A 21,592-nucleotide genomic window follows, 5' to 3' on the forward strand; every position below is an offset into this window, starting at 1 on the left:
CAGGGCTGAGACGTGGGAACGCGGGAGCACAGAACGCGTTAGCCACTACAGCACTCGAGCTTCACCCCACGATCACGACTGACAGCTGAACCGCTTCAGGCTGCCTTTGCTTTGCTTCAATTTCAGCTGTTCCTCTGGTCCCGCCCTCATTTCCTGTTTCCAGAAGGGCGGGACCACAGGAACAGCTGAAACTGAAGCGAAACCAAAGGCACTCTGAAGCGGCGTCCGTCCGTGCTCCCCTTCACTCTTGGCGGCACAGCAGCAGCAGGTAAAAACTTTTAACAACAGGCAGCAATAATGAAGGGGAGAGCCTGCAGCACATGTCCTGCTTGCAGTCCGAGGCCACAGAGACCAACAGTGGGTGCATGGGACAAGAGGGGGGGAGGGGGGGGAGGGGGTCCAGGGACCAGAGAGGTGGGGAGGGGGGTCCTGAGACCAGACAGGTGGGGGTGGAGGGGGTCCTAAGAGAGGGGGGAGGGGGCACTCACTCTCTGTCTCTCACATACACTCTCTCTGACACACTCTGTCTCTCTCTGGCTCACTAATACTCTCTCTCACACATACACTCCCTCTCACAAACATACACACACTCCCTCTCACAAACATACACACTCCGAGGAAAACCTTGCTAGCGCCCGTTTCATTTGTGTCAAAAATAGGCCTTCTTTACTAGTAGTTAATAAAGTACTCAAGATACCTCAATGGAAAATTGCTAAGTCCCTTTGGGAGAAGTAGAAGGAGTTAAATGAAACAGTATGTGACCAAAAGAGAAAAAGAAATTTGCTACTTTGTGCATCCTTTGTATGATACCAGCTGATTGAAAGCACAGTGGGAACTTTCCCTTTAAAAATTCTATTACTCAGCAAGAGTCATTTTCGCATCAGTGATTTTTTAATTGCTAATGATGATCTACAACTGCTCTTTAAAGCTACCCTCCGATGCGTTTTTATGCTTGGAATTATTAGAAAGCCTTTTATTGGTGCTGAGGTGTAGTTTGAGTTTAGCAGTTTGTGTAGTAAAAGTTTTGTAGCTACAGTCAACTATCATGCTTGAATATTTTCATAGCAAAGGAAATAGAGTATACATTGTGACCAGCACAGTGGAGCAGGTGCTCAGAAAAGATGAGAGATAAGCCCCTTAGAAAAAAACTTTAGTGAACCCTAGAAACCCAGAAGAGAAGAGGAAAGGGAAACAGGACTTGATATACTGCCTTTCTGTGGTCTTTGCAACTACATTCAAAACCGTTTACATAGAGGGGCATAATCGAACGTGAACGCCTATCTCCATGGGCGTCTATGTCCGAAAACAGGTACGTGAAGAGGCGGGGCAGACCGTACTTTCGAAAAAATGGACGTTTTTCAGCTGGGCGTTTGTTTTTTTTTTAGCGATAATGGAAACTAAAAACGCCTAGCTGAAAAACGTTCTAATCCGAGCCATTTGGTCATGGGAGGGGCCACTATTCGTAGTACACTCGCCCCCCCTGACATGCCAGGACACCAACTGGGCACCCTAGAGGTCAGTGCGGTGAACTTCAGACAACGCTCCCACATGCATAGCTCCCTTACCGCGGGTGCTGAGCACCCAACCCCCCTCCCCCAAAACCCACTACTCAAAAATGTACAACACTACCATAGCTCTTAGGGGTGAAGGGGGCACCTACATGTGGGTACAGTGGGTTTTGCAGGCCTCCCATTTACCACCACAAGTGTTACAGGTGGGGGGGGGGGGATGGGCCTGGGTCCGCCTGGCTGAAGTGCACTGTGGTACTCACTAAAAGTGCTCCAGGGACCTGCATACACGCAGGCCTCTAGGACTGGTTGCTGCTATATAACATTGGCACACCAGTTGACACCTGAAGACTAATCTCTCCGAAAATGTCCTTTATTGGAATAAGCACGCTTACTCACAGTTAACTGCAGATCAGAGGTTGTGCCCCACTGGCAACGAGTCTCCCTGGTACTGAGATGAGCAGTAGGTCAGAGCTGGCAGAATGCTGTACAATGCCCTCTTTCAGCCACATTCAAGGGAAGAACTAAGTTCTGTAACGTGGCTAACACGTGAAAGGGATCTAAAACTGACTTACAAAAATGGCCACTACCTCATGGACTACCGGAAACAAAACAGGGCACACTCTGACCCAGTAAGCAGGGGGAAAAGCACCATGGGAGTAGAGCCTACCAACTACCAACATCGTGAGCATTTGCCACAAGCTACTGGAATCACTGAGCCCAATACCCTACACCCACCACAATGCATTGCTGATGTGACTCTGCAGTGCGCATAACAGAAAAGGTGTCACATTCACCGGAGAGCCACATCAGAATCAGGGAAAGGCTGTCACAGGATAGAACACATTCTGCTGTCATGGAGGTGGGTACGGCATTTGAGGCTGGCATACAGGCTGGGAAAAAAAAGTTTGTAAAGTAGGGTTTTTTTGGTGGGAGGGGGTTAGTGACCACTGGGGGAATCTGGGGAGGTCATCCCCGATTCCCTCCAGTAGTCATCTGGTCAGTTGGGGCACTTTTATCTGTTCGTGAAAAAAAAAAAGGGTCCAAAAAAGTGACCCAAAATCGTGGTAAAAACGCCTTTTTTTCCCCCGATTATCAGCTAAAGACACCAATATCTCCTTGGCCGATAACCACGCCCCAGTTTCACCTTCACTACACCTCCAACACGCCCCCATCAACTTTACCCGTTTCCGCGACAGATTGCAGTTGGAAACGCCCAAAATCGGCTTTCGATTATACCGATTTGGGTGCCCACGGGAGAAAGACGCCCATCTCCCGATTTGGGTCGCAATATAAACATTTTTCTCTTTCGATTATAAGCTGGATAGTACATACAGGTCTTATTTGTACCTGGGGTAATGAAGGGTTAAGTGACTTGCACAGAGTCATAAAGAGCTGCAGTGGGAATTAAACCCAGTACCCCAGGATCAAAGTCCGTTGCACTAACCACTAGGCTACTCCTCCACTCCATTCCAAAAAATCTAAAAATACAGGCTTAACTGGCATGTTGGAGGTCACATCCAGGAAATAGTAATGCCCTGGGGGATGGGCATAAATCAGGCATTGCACGTGAGGCTAGAGCAGGAAGCAGTTCTGGGAAGAAGGCAGAGTCTGCTGGGAACAGTAATGCTGAGCCCAGCTGTCTGGCAGGCAGTGGCATAGCCACGGATGGGCCTGAGCCCACTCACTTTGGAATCAGGCTCACACAAAAATCTAGCGCCCTCGTTAAGGTTAGGTGGGGATCCCCAAGCTCCACCTGCTGTAGAGATCCTTCAGTGGTAAGAACAGCTCCATTTCCTACTTCCTCCAGCCAATAGCACAAAACCTTCTTGGGCGACACCATTGTACAAAAAACTAGTATACACGAAGTGGGCAGGGGCAGCGTGTGCACAGCACTGCCCACTGGAACAAAAAGGAGATGCAGCTGTTCTTGCCACCAGACGTCATCTGCAGATGGTGGGCTCAGGGATCCCTACCAACTCAATGTTTTTTGTTGGTACTGGCGGGGGGGGGGGGGGGGGGAGATGTAGACATTACAAGCCCACCCAGTTTGCCCAGTGGCCTATCCAAAATCTGAGATATGGCTACGCCTCTGCTGGCAGGTGAGAGCGAAACTCTTTACTTGCTCCAGCAGTCAAAGCTGTGGCTGAAAACTCAGACGCTGGCTACTATATCAGAATAGAAGAGTGAACCAGCAAGTAGCAACAGACACTTCCCTAATGGATAAGTAGAGGGAGCAGACACTACCTTGCCCCAGGAGTACCTCTATAGGGAAAGGGAGAGGAAAGAAAAAGCAAATGCCTCAGATAGGAATTTTTGTTTGGTACTCTGTTTCCTCAGTAATCATCTTTGAGAATTAAAGAGGGAAACCCTGCTGATGAGATGGGGCAAAGTGAGCAAGAAGGGTAGGTGGGTCTGAAGTTCACATGTTCCAGAATGTTTAGGTGTTATCGGCCAGTCTCTTGATAGCTGGAGTAAGGAAGTTTGGGTTAACCTGACTTTCCGTTCTGCAAATGCTAACAGGTAGATAGCAGAGACAAGGAAACACAGCTGAAGCACTGGGGAAGTGCAACTGTGAATGGAAGAGGGCTCTAATGGAAAGGCTTATTAAAAAGGGTGGGGGATTTGAGATGTGGATGCCTAAATAGCAGAAGTGGGAAGTCCACCATAAGCCATGAGGTAAGAGGAAATGTTTATCTAGGTCACAGCGTGGATTACAGGGCATGATGACAAGATATATTAATATTAATGGTGAAGCCAGACAAAGAGCCAAATTCTGAAATTGAGAAGAAATAAGGCAAGGTGTTTGAGAAATCGCTCAGATAAAGCAACGTATCATCTGCATGTAAGGAAATCTTATGCATCTCTCCATAAAACCAGTGAAAGTGGACATCCTTGGAGAATTCCTCTATAGGGTCGAAGAGATCAAAATGGTGCTATTTCTCCATATTAACAGATGCAAGAGGTTTGAAATAAATGGCTTGTACCCAGCTCAAAAAATTAGGACCAAAACCAAAACCTTCAAGAACACAAAATAAATAGGGCCATTCCACTTTATCAAAAGCCTTTTCAGCATCTAAAGAAAACCGTCAAATCTCAGGAATCCTTAGAGATGTGATAAAGAATATTAATGATGTATATAATATTATTGGAGCCATAACTATTATGTTTAAAGCTTATTGATCTGGGTGGATACATTCAGTAATAGCATACTTCAATCTTTGGCTGAGGATTTTAGTAAATATTTTATAATCCACATTCAATAAAGAGATACGCCTATAATTATAGCAAATAGTGGGATCCTTCTGATCTTTTGGGATAACTGTTATAGTCACCGACTTAATTTGTTTGGATGGTTTAATCCTTACAACATTTATTATGCACACTCTTTCCCTATATGCTATATTTGAAAGGTATTAATCCGCAAACGAACCTTTTCCGTAGATGCGAAGGCGGTAGAACAAGAGGACATGAAATGAGATTGAAAGGGGGACAGACTCAAGAAAAATGTCAGGAAGTATTTTTTCACGGAGAGAGTAGTGGATGCTTGGAATGCCCTCCTGCGGGAGGTGGTGGAAATGAAAACGGTAACGGAATTCAAACATGCATGGGATAAGCATAAAGGAATCCTGTGCAGAAGGCATGGATCCTCAGGAGCTTAGTCAAGATCGGGAGGCGGGGCAGACTTATACAGTCTGTGCCAAAGCCGGTGGTTGGGAGGTGGGGATAGTGCTGGGCAGACTTATACGGTCTGTGCCCTGAAGAGCACAGGTACAAAACAAAGTAGGGTATACACAAAAAGTAACATATATGAGTTGTCTTGTTGGGCAGACTGGATGGACCGTGCAGGTCTTTTTCTGCCATCATCTACTATGTTAAATAGCCTGAACACTTGAACTTAATGGATTAAAGGTAACACTTCCCTCCCTGGTTTCCTGGAAACTATTGTCAGGGATTTGTATCTTTTTGTCACTGGTTCATCTTTTCTCTATATTCTCGTTGTTGGTTCCTTTAGATATAACAATATGTTTCTTTTTATATTTCAGCTGATATTAAGGATCTATTATGAAAATGATAAGACCCCCAGCCCAGAAGGGAATATCAAGAGTTAAGCATTAAAAATGTGAAACTGAGATCATTTTAAGACAGGACAGATGCATTTAACCTAGTTACAGTTTGCTGACATTTGCTGAATTAACAGTTTCAGCAAGCTTAAGTAATAAATGTTTTGTTCAGATGCTGGGAAGTGTCATTAAGAACACGCATGTTTGGAAGGGAATAGGGAAGTGAAAACGAAATATGCAGATGTCTGAGAATGCAGATGTAATATGGAATAATGTATGTTAGTTCCACATTCCTATAAATGTTAATGATCTTTACTGGAATGATAATTATCTTTACCACAATAGCTAGCAGCTGTATGAACTTTGCTCTCTTAATCTTCAGCTAATCAGCATCTATATCTTGTACCGTCTATACCATATATCCAATCATGTATATTGTCTACCTGCTGACTCTGACCTCATGACTTAATGCATTCCTTTAGTCAATAAAATGGAGCAGAGAGACAGAAGGGAGACAGTTTTGGGTGCACCACCTGATTGTAGGTGTGACTCTATCCTCTCTCCCAAAGGCCTTTGATCTATCTATCTATATATATATATATATATATCTATATATCTATATTTATTTATTTATTTATTTATTTATTAGTGGTATGCGTGTGGATTTCTTCCCCTTGGCTTCCTAGAGGTACATGTAAGTACATAAGTACTGCCACACTGGGACAGACCAAGGGTCCATCAAGCCCAGCATCCTGTTTCCAACAGTGGCCAAGCCAGGTCACAAATACCTGGCAAGATCCCAAAAAAGTTCAATACATTTTATGCTGCTTATCCCAAAAATAAGCAGTGGATTTTCCCCAAGTCAATTTAATAATGGTCTATGGTGAAAATAAAGGGCCAGGTATGTTCCTGTTCTGGACGGGGTCCTAGGCAATCACAGCCTTATTGCTTGATTTGTTTATATGACTTACAAGGCTATTCGATTCTTGTATCAATATTCTGCAGTACTGTTCATTTCTTTGTTATGTTTCTAATAACAATAAAATTTATTTGAATTTTTTAAAAAATGGGGAAATAATCCAATATTGGTAATCCTGTAAGCAGTCTGTAGACCAGAAGTGCCTGCAAAGGGAAAGGAAATGGGACTTGATATACCGCCTTTCTGTGTTTTTTTTTTTTTTGCAACTAGATTCAAAGCAGTTTACATAGCATATATAGGTACATATTTGAAACTGGGGCAATGGAGGGTTAAGTGACTTGCTCAGAGTCACAAGGAGCTGCAATGGGAATAAAACTCAGTTGTCCAGGATCAAAGTTCACTGCATTAACCGCTAGGCTGCTCCTCTACTCCCCTCTGAAACTGATAGAGGCTGCACAGACTGAGTGGGAGAAGCAGGGAGGGAACCAAAAGGTTCATATTTCTGTAAATGGTTTGTGCCAAAAGTATCCAGCTAATGATTTACCCGTTTGGAAGTTAGTAATGGAAAGGAACAGAACTGGTGTTATCTTGTGAACTCCATTGAATCCTATTAAAAAAAAAAAATCAAGAAAGTGCATGGGAAATATGCATTATATAATAGAGATATGCACAGAATGGGGATTGCTGGAATCCTGCAGAACCTGAAGGATTCCCATGGGGTTCCCACTGGAGTGTAGTCAAAATCTCTGGGGATGCCAGAATGAGGCTTGGAAAGCACTGAGCAAGGCAAATGGAGCGCCAGAATGAGGCATGGAATGCCCAGAGTGGCGGCCTGAACACTAGACTGAGGCTTGGAACACTCACTGGTTGAATAGCAAATACCACCCAAAAAAAACATGGGAGGCTGTTGGGGTCATGAGGAAATGGAGGACTCTGAGCGAGTAATAGTGTCACCTCCTGCAAACATGGCTGAGGATGGAGGAGATTAACTGCAGTGATGAGTGGGGTTAGAATGGATCACAGCGGGTATGGATGAGGAGGGGTGAAATTTCTGTCCTTGTGCAACTCTCTCCATTAAGTAATTCTAAAACTAATAGAGATATGAGAAATGTGCAATACTTTCCATTGCTAATAGAAATTTGGATAAATGGTGCTTAAAGTGGAGAGCCTAAATAAAAGGACCACTCTTTATACTTTTGAAGCCTCTGATGTAAAGTTGATTGTGCTTAAAAAGGCAGCAGTCCAGCTAAAGGGACAGTACAAGCGGTCTTTGAAGAGAATCCCAGAAGGGGGAGACTGCTAGCAGGTGCTAGAATTAAGGGGGGGGGGGTTGCCCCAGAATACCGATAAGCAGTGGTGTAGCCAAGGGTGGGTCTGGGTGGGCCTAGGCCCACCCATTTTGCACTCAGGCCCACCCAGTAGCAGCACGTCTATTATGTGGGTAGCAGGGATTCCGAAGCCCCACTAGCTGAAAACTCCCAGCAACTGTCCCTCCTGCATACCTTGTAAACAGCAGATATTCACCTGCAGCAAACAGCAACTGATACATACTGCTCACATCGGCCACAGCCTTTTCTCTGATGTATTCCTGCCTATGTGGAAACAGGGAGTTGCAGCAGTGGGAAGGCTGTAGGACCAACATGACCAGTATGTATTAGTTGCTTCTCACTGCCAGTGAAAATCTTCTATTTAAAAGGTATGTGGGAGAGGGGGGATGTTTGAGACCATATGGCATGCAGGCAAGAGAAGGAGAGACCAAATCACCTGTAGGACTGGGTGGGGTTCTTCTGCCCACCCATCTTGGGCCCAGGCCCACCCAAAATTGGGTGTCTGGCTAAGCCCCTGCCCATAAGGCTGAGGCACCTCCAAGAAAAACTCACTGGTCCAAAAGGGGGCAGCGTCTCAGCCATTCAAGAGGGCTATAAAGGTACAACCCTTCACTACAGGATTACATTGCAGGTCACAACATATTGTTAATAAGTCAGCATAATTAAAACCCTCTTTTTTATCACAGCTTTGTTGAGTTAAAGATTTGCTTTGGAATGACAAGAGTTTGTGAGATATTTTAAGTTGTACAATTACTATCAAATAATAGAAGGATAAATTACATTTTACCTGCTAATTTTCTTTCCTCAAATCCCACCAGACCAGTCCAGACGCTTGGGTTATGCTTTCCTGTCAGCAGGTGGGCACTGAGAAGTTCTAAACTATGATGACATCAATTAAGAACTGTGTGCAGCCCCTTTGCCAGTCAGTATTATCATAACAAGGCAGTAGGTAGAACTGAAAACTAGAAATTCCCATCAGAACTAAGAAACCTCTGCAACACACATCAAATAAACTAAATCAATTTGCTCTATATGCACTATTAAAGCAGAAGACGTTCTGTCCCCAAAATATCCACCCCACTATTTGAAAACAAAAATAGCTAGATGTTCAATAGAGAAGGGAGGTTCTGGACTGGTCTGGTGAGACTCAAAGAAAATTAACAGGTATCTAGTTTATCCTTCCTTATTGTCCCCTCAGACCAATCTAGACACTTGGGATGTACCAAAGCAATGAATTAAGTTGGGAGGGAAGATGCCAGCCCCCTAGCCAAAACACTGGCTCCCAAGGCTGCACCCACTCTAGATTGAGAATTCAATTAAGGATGCTGACTAAAGGAATGCAAAGACCAGAGAGGCACCAAGGAGTGCTCTGCCCAAGATATTGATGTTGTTTATAACATTGTCCACTGGAAGGATGAGCTTTCAACAATTCTGGTAAAGGGCAAACTTTCAGAATATGCGCTGAAGGTATCGCTTCTTCAATCCAAACAGCTATTGTAGCTTTATTCATAACTTCACCTTTGTGCACTACCCCCCCCCCCCCCCCAAAAAAAAAAAAAAAATACCGATTTCCAATATTTAGGTGTCCTGTTCAGATAGTATTGGTAACATTTGACTAGCATCTACTTTATGAAGACAATTGGAATTTACAACTTTATTGGTTCACAAAACACCAGTAAAGAGATATACTGATTAAGATGTAAGGATGAACACTTTAGGATGAAAGGAATAAACAGGTCAAAGAACCAGTTACAGACGAAGTATGGTTCAACAGGATAAGGCTTTAACCTCCAAAATTCTACATGCCAAACAGATAGCTATCAGAAACACTGTTTTAACAGTAACATCTTTCATCAAAGCCAAGTTCAGAGGTTCAAAGGGCACTTCAACCAGAGAAAAGAGAACTAAATTTAAGTCCCAAGGAGGAACTGTTTAGTGCCTTGGGGAGGGGGGGGGGTTGGATCAGCTTAACCTCTCTGAAGAGAAAATTGTACCATTCCCAAATGTATCCCCCAACATATTTCTTGTATACATTTTCGAATCAAGGTATACCTTGTATTGGACCACTGGGGGACTAGCTTGGGATGAAACTCCTCTCATATGAGGAAAGGCTAAAGAGATTAAGGCTCTTCAGCTTGGGAAAAAAAAAAAAAAAAAGATGGTGAGAGGAGACATGATTGAGGTCTATAAAATACTGAGTGGTGTAGAAGTAGCAGACGTGAACTGATCTTTTACGTTTTCAAAAAGCACAAAGACTTGTGGACCCTCAATTAAGTTACAAGAAAATAATTTTAAAACAATTAGGAGGAAATATTTTTTTCACTTAATTAATAGTTAAGCTCTGGAACTTGTTCTTGGAGGATATGGTAAAAGCAGTTAGTATATCTGGGTTTAAAACAAAGTTTGGATAAGCTACTGGAGGAAAAACCCATGTAGTCTGCTATTGAGACACAAATGGGGAAGCCACTGCTTGTCCTGGGATTGATAGCATGGAATATTGCTACTATTTGGGTTTCTGCCAGGTACTTGTGACCTGAATTGGCCACTGTTGGAAACAGGATACTGGGCTAGATGGACCATTGGTCTGACCCAGTATGGCTTCTCTTACTCTTACTACAGAATTTTTTTTTTTTTTTTAAAAACCTCCATCTCTGTCCGTACTAAAAAGCTAATACAGTCTCTTGTTTTCATAGAAAAAAAATAGAAGACAGACAAAAAGCATACCATACACTAACAGAAAGCTTTAATTTAATGTTTTTATTATGTCTGTTGCTAAATACTTAGTTTGGACACTCAAACATTCCCTTTTTGTGAGGAAGGGTCCAAAGCCCAAAACAGTTACATCAAATGCCAACAAAAAAGGGGTGCTTGTGGGGAGGGACCTAGAACCCCCTGGTTTAACACCCCAAGGCTCCTCAAACAGCCAAGCTCCTCAACCCTGAGCCTCACTCAATATCATCTTTATTTTGTCTTGTTTTGTTTTACTTCAGGGGGAAAAAGAAAAAAAAAAGCTTTCCAACCATACTTGAGAAGATGCAGCACTGTTTATCTACTACCTGCTGCAGACTGAGAAATACCGACTGGCTAAGTTTATTACTTCTCAGTCTGCACCTGCTGACAAGAGTATAACAAGCATCTGGACTGGCCTGGGGGGATAATACACAGTAACATAGTAAGTGACAGAAGATATAGGCCTGCACGAACCATCCAGTCTGCCCAACAAGGCGGAGCTGCACCCTCCACTCTTTAAAGCTACAGTCATTCATGCTTAACATACTGGTTGACAATTTGCCATCATGCCAATCACATATAGGTAGTTAAATATGATACAGTCTTGCTACTATTATATGCAAATCTCATTTCAGACTGCAAAAGTATTTGAAGAATCAGAAAAAAAAAAAGTAGTAACTGAGCCGTGTGCATCTTGACAGCATGTCAGATCTCATTCTCATGGTCTTGTGTGCTCCTCAGTTCGCTTTTCCACTTCTTGAAAATGTCCTGGAAGAATGGTAGGGTAGAAGGACCTGAGTGCATGAGGGGGCATGGACCACTGCAGCAGCTCAAAGGCTCTCTATTTTATGCCTGTAGACACCCTAATGCCAGCTCTGACTTGCATAAGGTTTCCAGCGGTAAGGGCATCCTCATTAAGGGTGATGTACTTTGAGCACTGGAGGGAATAGGAAATTACTTAATTTAAATCCTATTACCATGCTATTTGTGCTGATCTGGGGTAAGCTCACCATTTCCCACTGTAAGAGCCTCTAAACATTGTGCACTAGTAAATGCGAGTGCTAGACCGGCACTAATGGCCTCTAGCGCCCGCATTTTCTTCTGAACATGTGGGCATCTGTGCATGGAGTTTAAAAAAAATGCTCTCTCTAATTTTTAAATGGATTACCTATTAGTACTATTTCAAAAGGGTAAACAATTGTTCCCTCCTTATTCTTTTTACACCACTCACGAAGTCTCCACCTCTCTTGTTCCTTCTATCATAGGAACTGAGAAAAATTAAGGCAAAGACCATATGGTCTATCCGGTGTGCCCATTCATTCCATCTATTATTCCTTCCTCTACCTTAGAGATCCAAGCTTTCTTGAATTCAGATACAATCTTCACCCATATGAGGCCACTGCATGAATTCACCACCTTTTCTGTGAAGAAGTATTTTCTTAGGTTACTCCTGAGTCTGTTTCCTTTCACCTTCATCCTATACCCTCTCATTCTAAAGTTTCCTTTCAACTGAAAGACTCGCCTTCCTGTGTATTTATATGTATCTGTCATATCTCCCATCTCCTGTCTTTCTTCTAAAGTATACATACTGAGGTCTTTAGATTTGTTCCCATGCACTTTATGATGAAAACCACTGATCATTTTAGTAGCCACCCTCTGGACAGATTCCATCCTGTTTACATCTTGCTAAAGATGCTGTCTCCAGAAACATACACAGTATTCTAAATGAGGTCTCCGCAGAGACTTATATTCCCTCAACAGGAAGGATTGACAAAACACCACCTGTACACTTATCTGCTTCACACTCTCTACCAGAGCCATGAAGTCACTTTTGATATGTTCAGAGGGGTACCTAGCGGTATCATTTGTGCCAACATGGAGGAGTGGCCTAGTGGTTGGGGTGGTGGGCTTTGGTCCTGGGGAACTGAGGAACTGAGTTTGATTCCCACTTCAGGCACAGGCAGCTCCTTGTGACTCTGGGCAAGTCACTTAACCCTCCATTGCCCCAGGTACAAATAAGTACCTGTATACAATATGTAAGCCGCATTGAGCCTGCCATGAGTGGGAAAGCACGGGGTACAAATGTAACAAAAAAAAATAATAACAACAGTCAGTAGGCTTGATAAGTCTCAGCAAGCTCTCCATAATCTCAAATTTTGGAACCTGTCCAGGGAAGTGTTCTGTCAGACATCATGTCTGGCTAGCAGATGGACACCTCTGTACACCCCTCAGAAGGGACTCGTCGACCACCCCTACCTTTTGCTTCATAGTGGTCACTGATGCAGTAACTGTGGGGATTTTGAGCATTTGTTCCTACTGTCCCTGGGATGCTTTCGCCTCCGCCACTTCCACGGCTGCATATTGGTTCTTCAGTTTGAGTGCAGGTGAAGTCATGGTATCGATCCTGCAAGTTCTCGTAATCTTGTGTCCAATTGTCCTTTCTCAGCACAGCTTTTTCCCCACTGCTGGAGATCTCCGATGCCTCATGAATCATTTCACCGATGTATTTCTCGTTCTCACAGATGCTTCTCAACCTTGCCACCTCCTCTTTCAGTTCCTCCATGAGGGATTCAAGCTGCAGACATCTCACACATGGAGTCCATCCATCCTCCTTGAATCATGGTTTCCTTCCGAACAGCGCAGAATCTATAACTGGGGCAACAGGTTTGGTGACACGATGTTTGCCAGTCATTCTTCACCTACGGAAGTTTTTGCACCTATTGGGAAAAAAGAGAAAACATAAAAGGCCCTACACCAATGCCCCTACCTTTTCCTTAGCTGTTTTGTAACTATCTTAGGTATTCTGAGTATGCCAAAAGGGACTGCTCCCACGTGTGGCATCTGTCTCAATTGCCATCTTCCTTTTGGCCCTAATATTCCTATATTAACCCATTAGTGCCCAATGTGGGCACTTATTATGGGAACATTGGGAACTAATGGGTTAAGAAAGAAAACCTTTTTGCTTTTTGGAAAATGCCATCAGTTGGCCCCTACTTGAGGTAAAGTATTGGCACACTAACTCGTGCTCTTATTCTGAATCTAAACAATTGTGACTGTATTACGACCTGAAGATTTCCTCTACTAAACATCTCCAGCTGATGTAGAACACTACAGCCCAGCTACTCTATAGCACTCAGGAGTTCAACCTTATCACCTCTCTCTTGATAAAGCAGCACTGCCTGCCTATTTTCTTCAATCTTAAATTTAAGATCTTACTAAACACACTGTGCCTTGCATCTTGGCCTCCCCATATACTTTTCTTATTTGCTAATTCTATACATCCTTTCCCATTCCTTAAGAGTCACTCAAAAAAAAATTGTTATAAAAAAAAAAAAAAATTGTCATCTATTCCCCCTTCTACAAGAATTAGATTAGAATCAACTCACCACAACAACATGTTTAACTATTTGGGCCCCAACTTATTGAACTGCCTGCCCCATGATCTTTAAACAAGTTTGAAATGCACATAGGAACTCTTTAATATCAATTTATGGCTCTATAAGCGATCTACATCAGCAAGTAGGGTCAACAACGAGAAAAATATGGGCATTATATATCCACAACCTGCCTACTGTTCAGTCCTTGAATGTGTAATTGATTATAGCTGTTCTTCCCTTATTTTTTCTATTGAGTGTCTGGATCTATGTTTCTGTTTTGCTCATGCTGTTATCTTTCTTTCTTTCTCTGTGTTTTCTACTAAACTGATTAGTCTGTGCTGCCTTGTTATACTAATGAAAGCGATGTAGCTAAACTTCTACAGACCTCTATGATATCACTTTTCAGCACAGACCGAAAAATAATTTCATCATATGCACACACAGAACAAAGTTTAAGGTTTTTTTAAATTACAGCCTCATTCCCTATTGACATCATCAAATACAGAGATCCCTGCACTTTTCTTACTACCACTGCAGCTCTACATGCATCTACAGAGCCCTTCCACTAAAGTCCATCAGACTGCAGCACTAGCAAAGGAAATGGAAATGACACAAGTTTGGGTTGGGGTGGAGGGGGGGAATGGGGTCTACCCCGCAGGGGAACAGAGCCGTGTGCCACAGTTCCCTCCTGGTATCTTTGAATGCCTGTGGTTCTTCTCCTTCTCATTCACTTTACAGCAGCATGTAAACAATTTTGCAGCACTTCAATTTGTGGCTCTCTAACAGTTACAGCCTGTAGCAGCAGTTAAAGGGGGTTGATGCTGTTTGCATTCTCTTCAACCTTTTTCCATTCTTGCAAAAATAGGAGCAAAGAGCAAGAGGGTTGCTGGCAGTAGTCTTACTATATTGCACAGGATGATTGGGTACTTTACTACTATTTGAGCTGCTTCTTTACATGCAAATCGAAATAAGTCTGTTTCCAGGAATTTTTGCTTATAATTAGGGGTAGGCATCTAGGGGTCTTTTGCAAAAGTGTACTAGCGTTTTTAGCGCACCTAGAGATGTCAATAGGAATATATGGGCATCTCTAGCGTTCTGCGCATGCTTATTTTAGCATGCACTGAAAACGCTAGAGTGCCTTTGTAAAAGGACCTCAGTGTACTATTAATTTGATTATTTTTTTTAAATTTCAACTAGGACTAAAAAAAAATTTTTTAACTCCCCTATTGGTCCAGCATTGCTTTCTCTCCCCTGCCTATTGCATTTCACCTTGGCATAATGTAGCAGAGGGAAGGTGTCCTCATCAGTTGCAAGTAGCATGTGGGAATCGCTGCAGGAGATCCTATAAAGAGCCAGATAATTGTTAAGATAAATACCAGAGGGAAGAGGTGCTGGACCTGTGTGCTGGAGGGGGGGGAGGGGTCAACAGCAGCAGCAGAAGAGAAACAGATGTCCATGTGTCTGAGTAACAGGTTTAGCAGCAGAAAGTAAAACACTTGAGTGTATGTACAGGGGAAGGATTCAGCAGGAGAGGAAAAAGGTAGGTACCTGTACCGGGGGGGGGGGGGGGGGGGGGGGGGGGGGTAGCAATGTGCTGTGGAAATGAAGTGTGTATATACACAACTTTCATTATATTCAGCAGGTTTAAAATGTTTCAATGCAGTGGGGAATTTACTAGTACCAAACCATTCAGGCCCAGAGGTGTGATTTAATTGTGTGATTTACCACGATTAATTTAGATTTCAATTTTTCATCGGTGCCCACTCCTAATTATAATCGGAAATCAGCATGCTGTTCTAAGGTTTTTAGCTGACATTTAAAAAAAAAAAAAAAACCTGTCCCCATGACAATATAATTTTCAGGCTTTTTAATGTTACATTGTTGCTGAACACTTATTTTGTGAAAATATTTTTTATTCCTTTTGTTCTTTGTGTTTCACCGTGACACGTGTTATTCTGCAAGCTCCATTTTTCTCCTTGAAGAATTTTCTAAGGAGGAATCTTATTTTATGATCTGAAAGATTGTGAATGGACATGGAGGCCAACAAAAGCCAGAAAAACAAACAATCCCACAAATACCAAGGTAAGACAAAAGAGGTGGGAATGACCAATGTGATGAGTCAAGATAAAAGCACAAGTCCTTTATTCATATATACACCAACGTTTGCTTGAAGACAGCATGTTAAGGGAACGCAGCAAGCTTCACTTGAAGATGGACTCAACACAGCCCGTGTTTCAGCCTATACCTTCATCAGGAGTCCAAAGCTGCTAGAACCGATGTAAAACGGTACTGAAAAGAGACAAGTGACGCTAGAAACTGATTACAAAACCCTCGGCTGTGCAGGCATTTCTAGCTTTGGATTCCTGATGAAGGCTTTCCCTTAATGTGATGTCTTCAAGCAAAAGCTGTCGTATCATCAATATATATAAAAGGCGAGTGTCGTACTCACTCGCAAATGCAAAGTAGAGGCCTTCTCTGCTCCGCCCCCACGTCAATACGTGATGACGGGGGGCGGAACAGAAAGGGTCTGTACTGCGCATTTCTGAGGGAGGGACACCGCCGTCTAACGCTCCCCCCACCCACCTTCTACCCGGTCGGGCCCTCGCTCCACTATTGAAACAGCGAGGGTCCGGGAACGCAGCACTGAGCTCTGCTGAGCTGCCGACATCGCCCTTCCTTCTTCTTCTCTGCCTCTGTCCCGCCCTCGACGACGTTATGTCACACGAGGGCGGGACAGGCAGAGAAGAAGAACGAAGGCCGACGTCGGCAGCTCAGCAGAGCTCAGTGCTGCGTTCCCGGACCCTCGCTGTTTCAATAGCGGAGCGAGGGCCCGGCCGGTGGAAGGTGGGTGGTGACGGCTCGGGGGGGGGGCGCGAATTCGGACGGGGAGGGGCAGCGGCGAACCTTTCAACCCCCCCCCCCCTTCCTATAATAGCCCGTTTTTACGGGCTCAAAGGCTAGTATATGAATAAAGGACTTGTGTTTTTATCTTGACTCATTGCATTGGCATTCTTACCCCTTTTTTCATTCCTGACATGGGCCATGTAAGAATCAAACACTAAGGGGGGGGAGGTGTTATTAAGGTGTGTTATAGCCATAGCGCACATTATTAGCACCTTATCTATTATATTACTTTACCACAAATCAAGTTCTGTGAGTACACAATAATGAGATGCAAAAAGACCCTTTTATTATTTAAAAATCAAACTGTTTGCATACCTTCAGGAAAAAATGCCAGCTAAAAGCTGGCATTATTTTTCCTGCCTGGGAGCATTAGACTTCTAACCTGATAGGGGGATCAAGCTGCCAAAAAAGGACATGTTGTTGGTACCATTTTGAACCCAGCACCAGTGACTGGGGACCGCTACTGACCTGAACTTCTAGACATCAGGGAGTTTACCAGATAGGCATGGGAATACCTACAGGAGAATGGAGGCTCTTCATGTAAAAGGAGGGAAGGGAAGGGGAGATGTGTTTGCACGATGGCTTCAGAGGAAGGAGGAGGATTAAGCTTTTATTTCCTGGCCCCTTTAAGATGTGGCCTGTTGCTTCCAGGCAGTATGAATAACACAGCCTATGAAATTAATTGCAAGATGTGGTACTCTTGTAGTACAAGAGTCACTAACCTGCACTATTGAAATACCTTGCGCCCAGAGTGAGCTAAAGTGCAGTAAAAGCCCAACTTTTACTGCATCATAACTACCCCTCCCCCCCCCCCCCCCCCCCCCCCCCAGTAACACATGGAGAGTATTGCATTTAAAAAGCATGTGTCAATCATTTGCGTGAGTTTTCATGAAAAAGGAGCAGACAAAAGTATAGTTGTTGATTTCCTTAATAGATTTACTGTACCTGAGCACCATAGATATACTTATCCAACATCTTGCCTCCTATTGTCTGTCCTCCTATATCCCAGACTTGAAGAGTAACATTCAAGTTGCCTGCAAAGACAAACAGAGAGATTATGCTTATTTAGGTGGAAGTTACATATTAACAACAGTTTTCAATTACTCACAGTTACTAGTTTAAATCTAACAAGAAACATCTTATATCATACTGTACAGAGCTACAGGTACTCTAGCAAAAGTGCATAAAGACCTTCAGGCTGAAAAAAATAAGTGTCAGTTAAAAGTGTGTTAACTATGAAGTATTTTGAGGAATTAGTTGTACATTCTGCCTGCATATTAACACAATTGTCATCCATTCCATTGCCAAAGTGTTACATTCGCAAAACACCACATTATAGGATATGCATTATAAAGCAAAACCTTTTTCAGGAAAATAAGGAAGAGGTTAGTCATTTTAGCATCCTTTCTTGCATGCCATTATATTTTTTGTGCATAAAAGCATAAAACTTAGAGGCCCGCATATACAAAGGCAATTATATGGTTTTCTGTATGCCAACTCTTTGTGTCCCAAACCATAAAAAACACATAGTAAAAAAATATAGTACCTATATTAAGCCCACAGCACTGTCACCTGAAAACACAAACCAAAGTTACACTAAAATCATTAAAACCAAAAAATAAAAAGGACATTTAAAGCAAACAAACAGCAAGCTCAAGAGCAGCATTCATGCACATCTTGTTTTCTGCACACAAATATGGCTGTATATAAATTAGATGTTTCCTTGTGACTGTGGGTCTCAAGACTGACTAAAGAGAGAACAAACAAACAAAAAACTCACGATTGAATTTCCACAGCATCAGTTTGAAAATACTAATCTGCATTGTTTGGAATATAACAAACAGAAAGAATCCCAAGACTCAGCTCAAGTTCACTGCATCTAGCTACAATTTTATGATGCCAACAAGCCCTGAAAAATATCACGTTTCAGATTACCTTTCAGTTCCTGGCCTGTTAATAGCAAGGGAGAAACAGCAGTACGCATGATGAAGGAAGTCATTAATAACAAACTTTTGTTTTTGTTTTTTTTTAATTGCCCAAAACTTTCATATCAATTAAATTAAATCTGCCAATGCTTACTTTTTTCTAAAGGAGGCAGAGCTGACACAGAACAGGTAATTCAAGAGATTATTTTAGAAGGCCTGCATGGCTTCTATATGTGATAATAGTAGCATTTACACATGTAAATGAACAACATATAACTATTTTTAGAAAGTTATTTACACATTGTTTAGCAGCAGCCCCCCCCCCCCCCCCCCCCACATACACACACACTTCCCAAATCCCTGGGAAGGAATAATCAGTGGAAGGCTGTACGGACTAAACCTTTAGGGGTACTTCTCCCTGGATTCACTCTTTTACACTTTAAATATTATCTATTCTATCATCACAGGATGAGATACACTGAACCAATTTGTAAAAGAAATTTCTTTTTAAAAAAATTATTTTAGACACCAATCAGATAAAGCCAATTACATTGCAATTTCATAAAACATATATTCTGTAACAAGCATTGGGTCTCTTTCTTCCTGTGAGGGGAACTGAAGCAACATTTTCAACAAAATGTTGACCAATTCTCCTAAAGCTCCAACCTTCTCTTTTTTTTTTTTTGTTACATTTGTACGCCGCGCTTTCCCACTCATGGCAGGCTCAATGCAGCTTACATGGGGCAATGGAGGGTTAAGTGACTTGCCCAGAGTCACAAGGAGCTGCCTGTGCCTGAAGTGGGAATCGAACTCAGTTCCTCAGTTCCCCAGGACCAAAGTCCACCACCCTAACCACTAGGCCACTCCTCCACTCTTTCTTCAACCCTGTTTTTATACCTCTCTTTCATTTCTAACTGCATACGTGCAAAGCTCAATGTCTGCTGACCCCCTCCCACCTCTTTCCTAGTTTCTGTCGAATCTGCAGTTACTTACTTCTACATCCTACCCCCCCCCCTTTCTTGTTTGTTTACTTTCTCAGTTCCACTCCTTCAGAAATGTTAGTTTCACATTCCATTCTTATCTCTGAGCTGCAGGTTATACCCTAGAGTCTATAGTCCATCTTCACCCTTCTGCTGGTATTCTGCTGATGTCTTCACTTGTTGTCAGTTTTTCCTGGCAGGCTGCTATTGTTATCACACAACCTCCTAATGAAACAAAACTGGCCAAACTCCTCTTCACTTAGGGGTTAAAGAATACACAGATTCCATTTTTTTTATAACAAGCAGCTATCATATGAACAGAGATTTCTACAACATGTAGTTCCACACTATGTACAGTTTTTGTAAGGGAAATGTCTAGTCAAAAATGATGTATTGTTACTTTTACTAATCATCTTTTTCTATTTTTTGTTCTTGTTCTTTTTTGTTATTATTTGGCGGCTTTATGGAACAAGCAATCTCAAATAGCCATGCTTATTATGTTCATTACCCAGCTGTCCAGTGATACAGGTCCATTCTTCGTAGAAAAGCCCAACCTGTCCGCCCATCCACCCACACAGGTGCAGGATAGGTTGCATTTGGATTATGAGATTGAGTGCAGAACCTGAGAATATCTAAACAGATGTCAGTGTCTTCTCTCCTGCTGTTGTGCTGGTTGCTGCCTTTTCTGGGAAACTACTTATGGTTTCCTCTAATAAAAGTATTACCATTTATACTGACAGTATTGTGATCTTATGGATGTGGTACAGTATCTGTCATAGTCACCATCAATGTTTGTAAATGGCACAATACTTTGAGAGTCTTCACTGTTTGTTTTTTTTAAACCTTTTCTCCAAAACAAAAGTTGCCTTCTGTGCACGCTGCACTTGCTAACATCTACAAAAGGTCTTCTTGAAAGCAGAAGACCATAATCAAATTAATTTATGAGCTGCAGTGGAAGCCACAGATGATCTGGATGCATCGTATGCCAATCATACGTTACTGTTTCTAGGAAATATACTTCAGCCTGATGTTTAGACTCTTGCCAGAATCTTTGAGGCTTTCTGGAATTTCTGATGGCAGACATGCATCTATTGAACCACATCTAATTGATGAGCTACTATTCTTGCATTGAACATGGAGCTACAAAACATTTTCTTCCCTATTTAATCAAGCCATTTTATGATCTTTTCCAGGAATGTTGTAAAAATCTCTGGATTTCTTGCCCTTTTCATAGATGACTCAGCTATTACTGACTGATGCGATAAGCTGAACTGACAGGGGTAATTTTCTAAAGCATTTTCCATATGTAAAGCATGCAGAAAATGGTTCTTATGAAATTGCTTGCAGGTATTACAAGTAAAACAAAATTGGCACACTGCAAGATTGTACATTCCATATGATCTCTGCATAGATGTTCCCATGAAAATAGTTTTGGAGGAGCTGTGATGGAGTTGATATCTTACATACATATTTTACAGTTTATGCACGTACATGCACATATTTAGACCTTCTTCCAAGGAGTTATAAATTTGGATAAATCTGGAAGAGAAAATCTAAGTGCAACTGGGGGTCTTTGCAGAAACCACATATATGCCTAGATTTCCTTTATAAAATAAAACCAATGAATAGTGCCAGATTTCATTATACCAAATATGAACCTCCCAAAACCAACCCAGTCATTATAATAACTAAGAAAATATTTAAGTTCCACAAACTTTTTATTCAGTAAAAGAAAAATAAAACAATAAAAGGAACAGAACACTGTACTACATGGAACATGAAAGACATTCCAGCATTGTTAACAGGAACATGTTAAGTACAACACTTAGAAAACCCAAGGAACCATACCATCCCACA

At 42.4% G+C, this 21,592-nt stretch overlaps 1 protein-coding gene across 5 annotated transcripts in view; it reads right to left on the bottom strand.

Moving 5' to 3' along the window:
• The window catches only part of RAB28 (RAB28, member RAS oncogene family), a 269,956-nt gene that overhangs the window by 204,008 nt on the left and 44,356 nt on the right, over window positions 1-21,592 (bottom strand). For all 5 annotated transcript variants that reach the window (XM_030191192.1, XM_030191190.1, XM_030191191.1 and 2 more), the window contains exon 3: window positions 17,776-17,864. In XM_030191192.1, coding sequence (XP_030047052.1) covers window positions 17,776-17,864 — 89 coding nt within the window. The remainder of the gene's footprint in view (window positions 1-17,775; window positions 17,865-21,592) is intronic.

The sequence above is a fragment of the Microcaecilia unicolor genome, chromosome 2 (assembly GCF_901765095.1).
Source record: "Microcaecilia unicolor chromosome 2, aMicUni1.1, whole genome shotgun sequence".
Classification (NCBI taxonomy): Eukaryota; Metazoa; Chordata; class Amphibia; order Gymnophiona; family Siphonopidae; genus Microcaecilia; species Microcaecilia unicolor.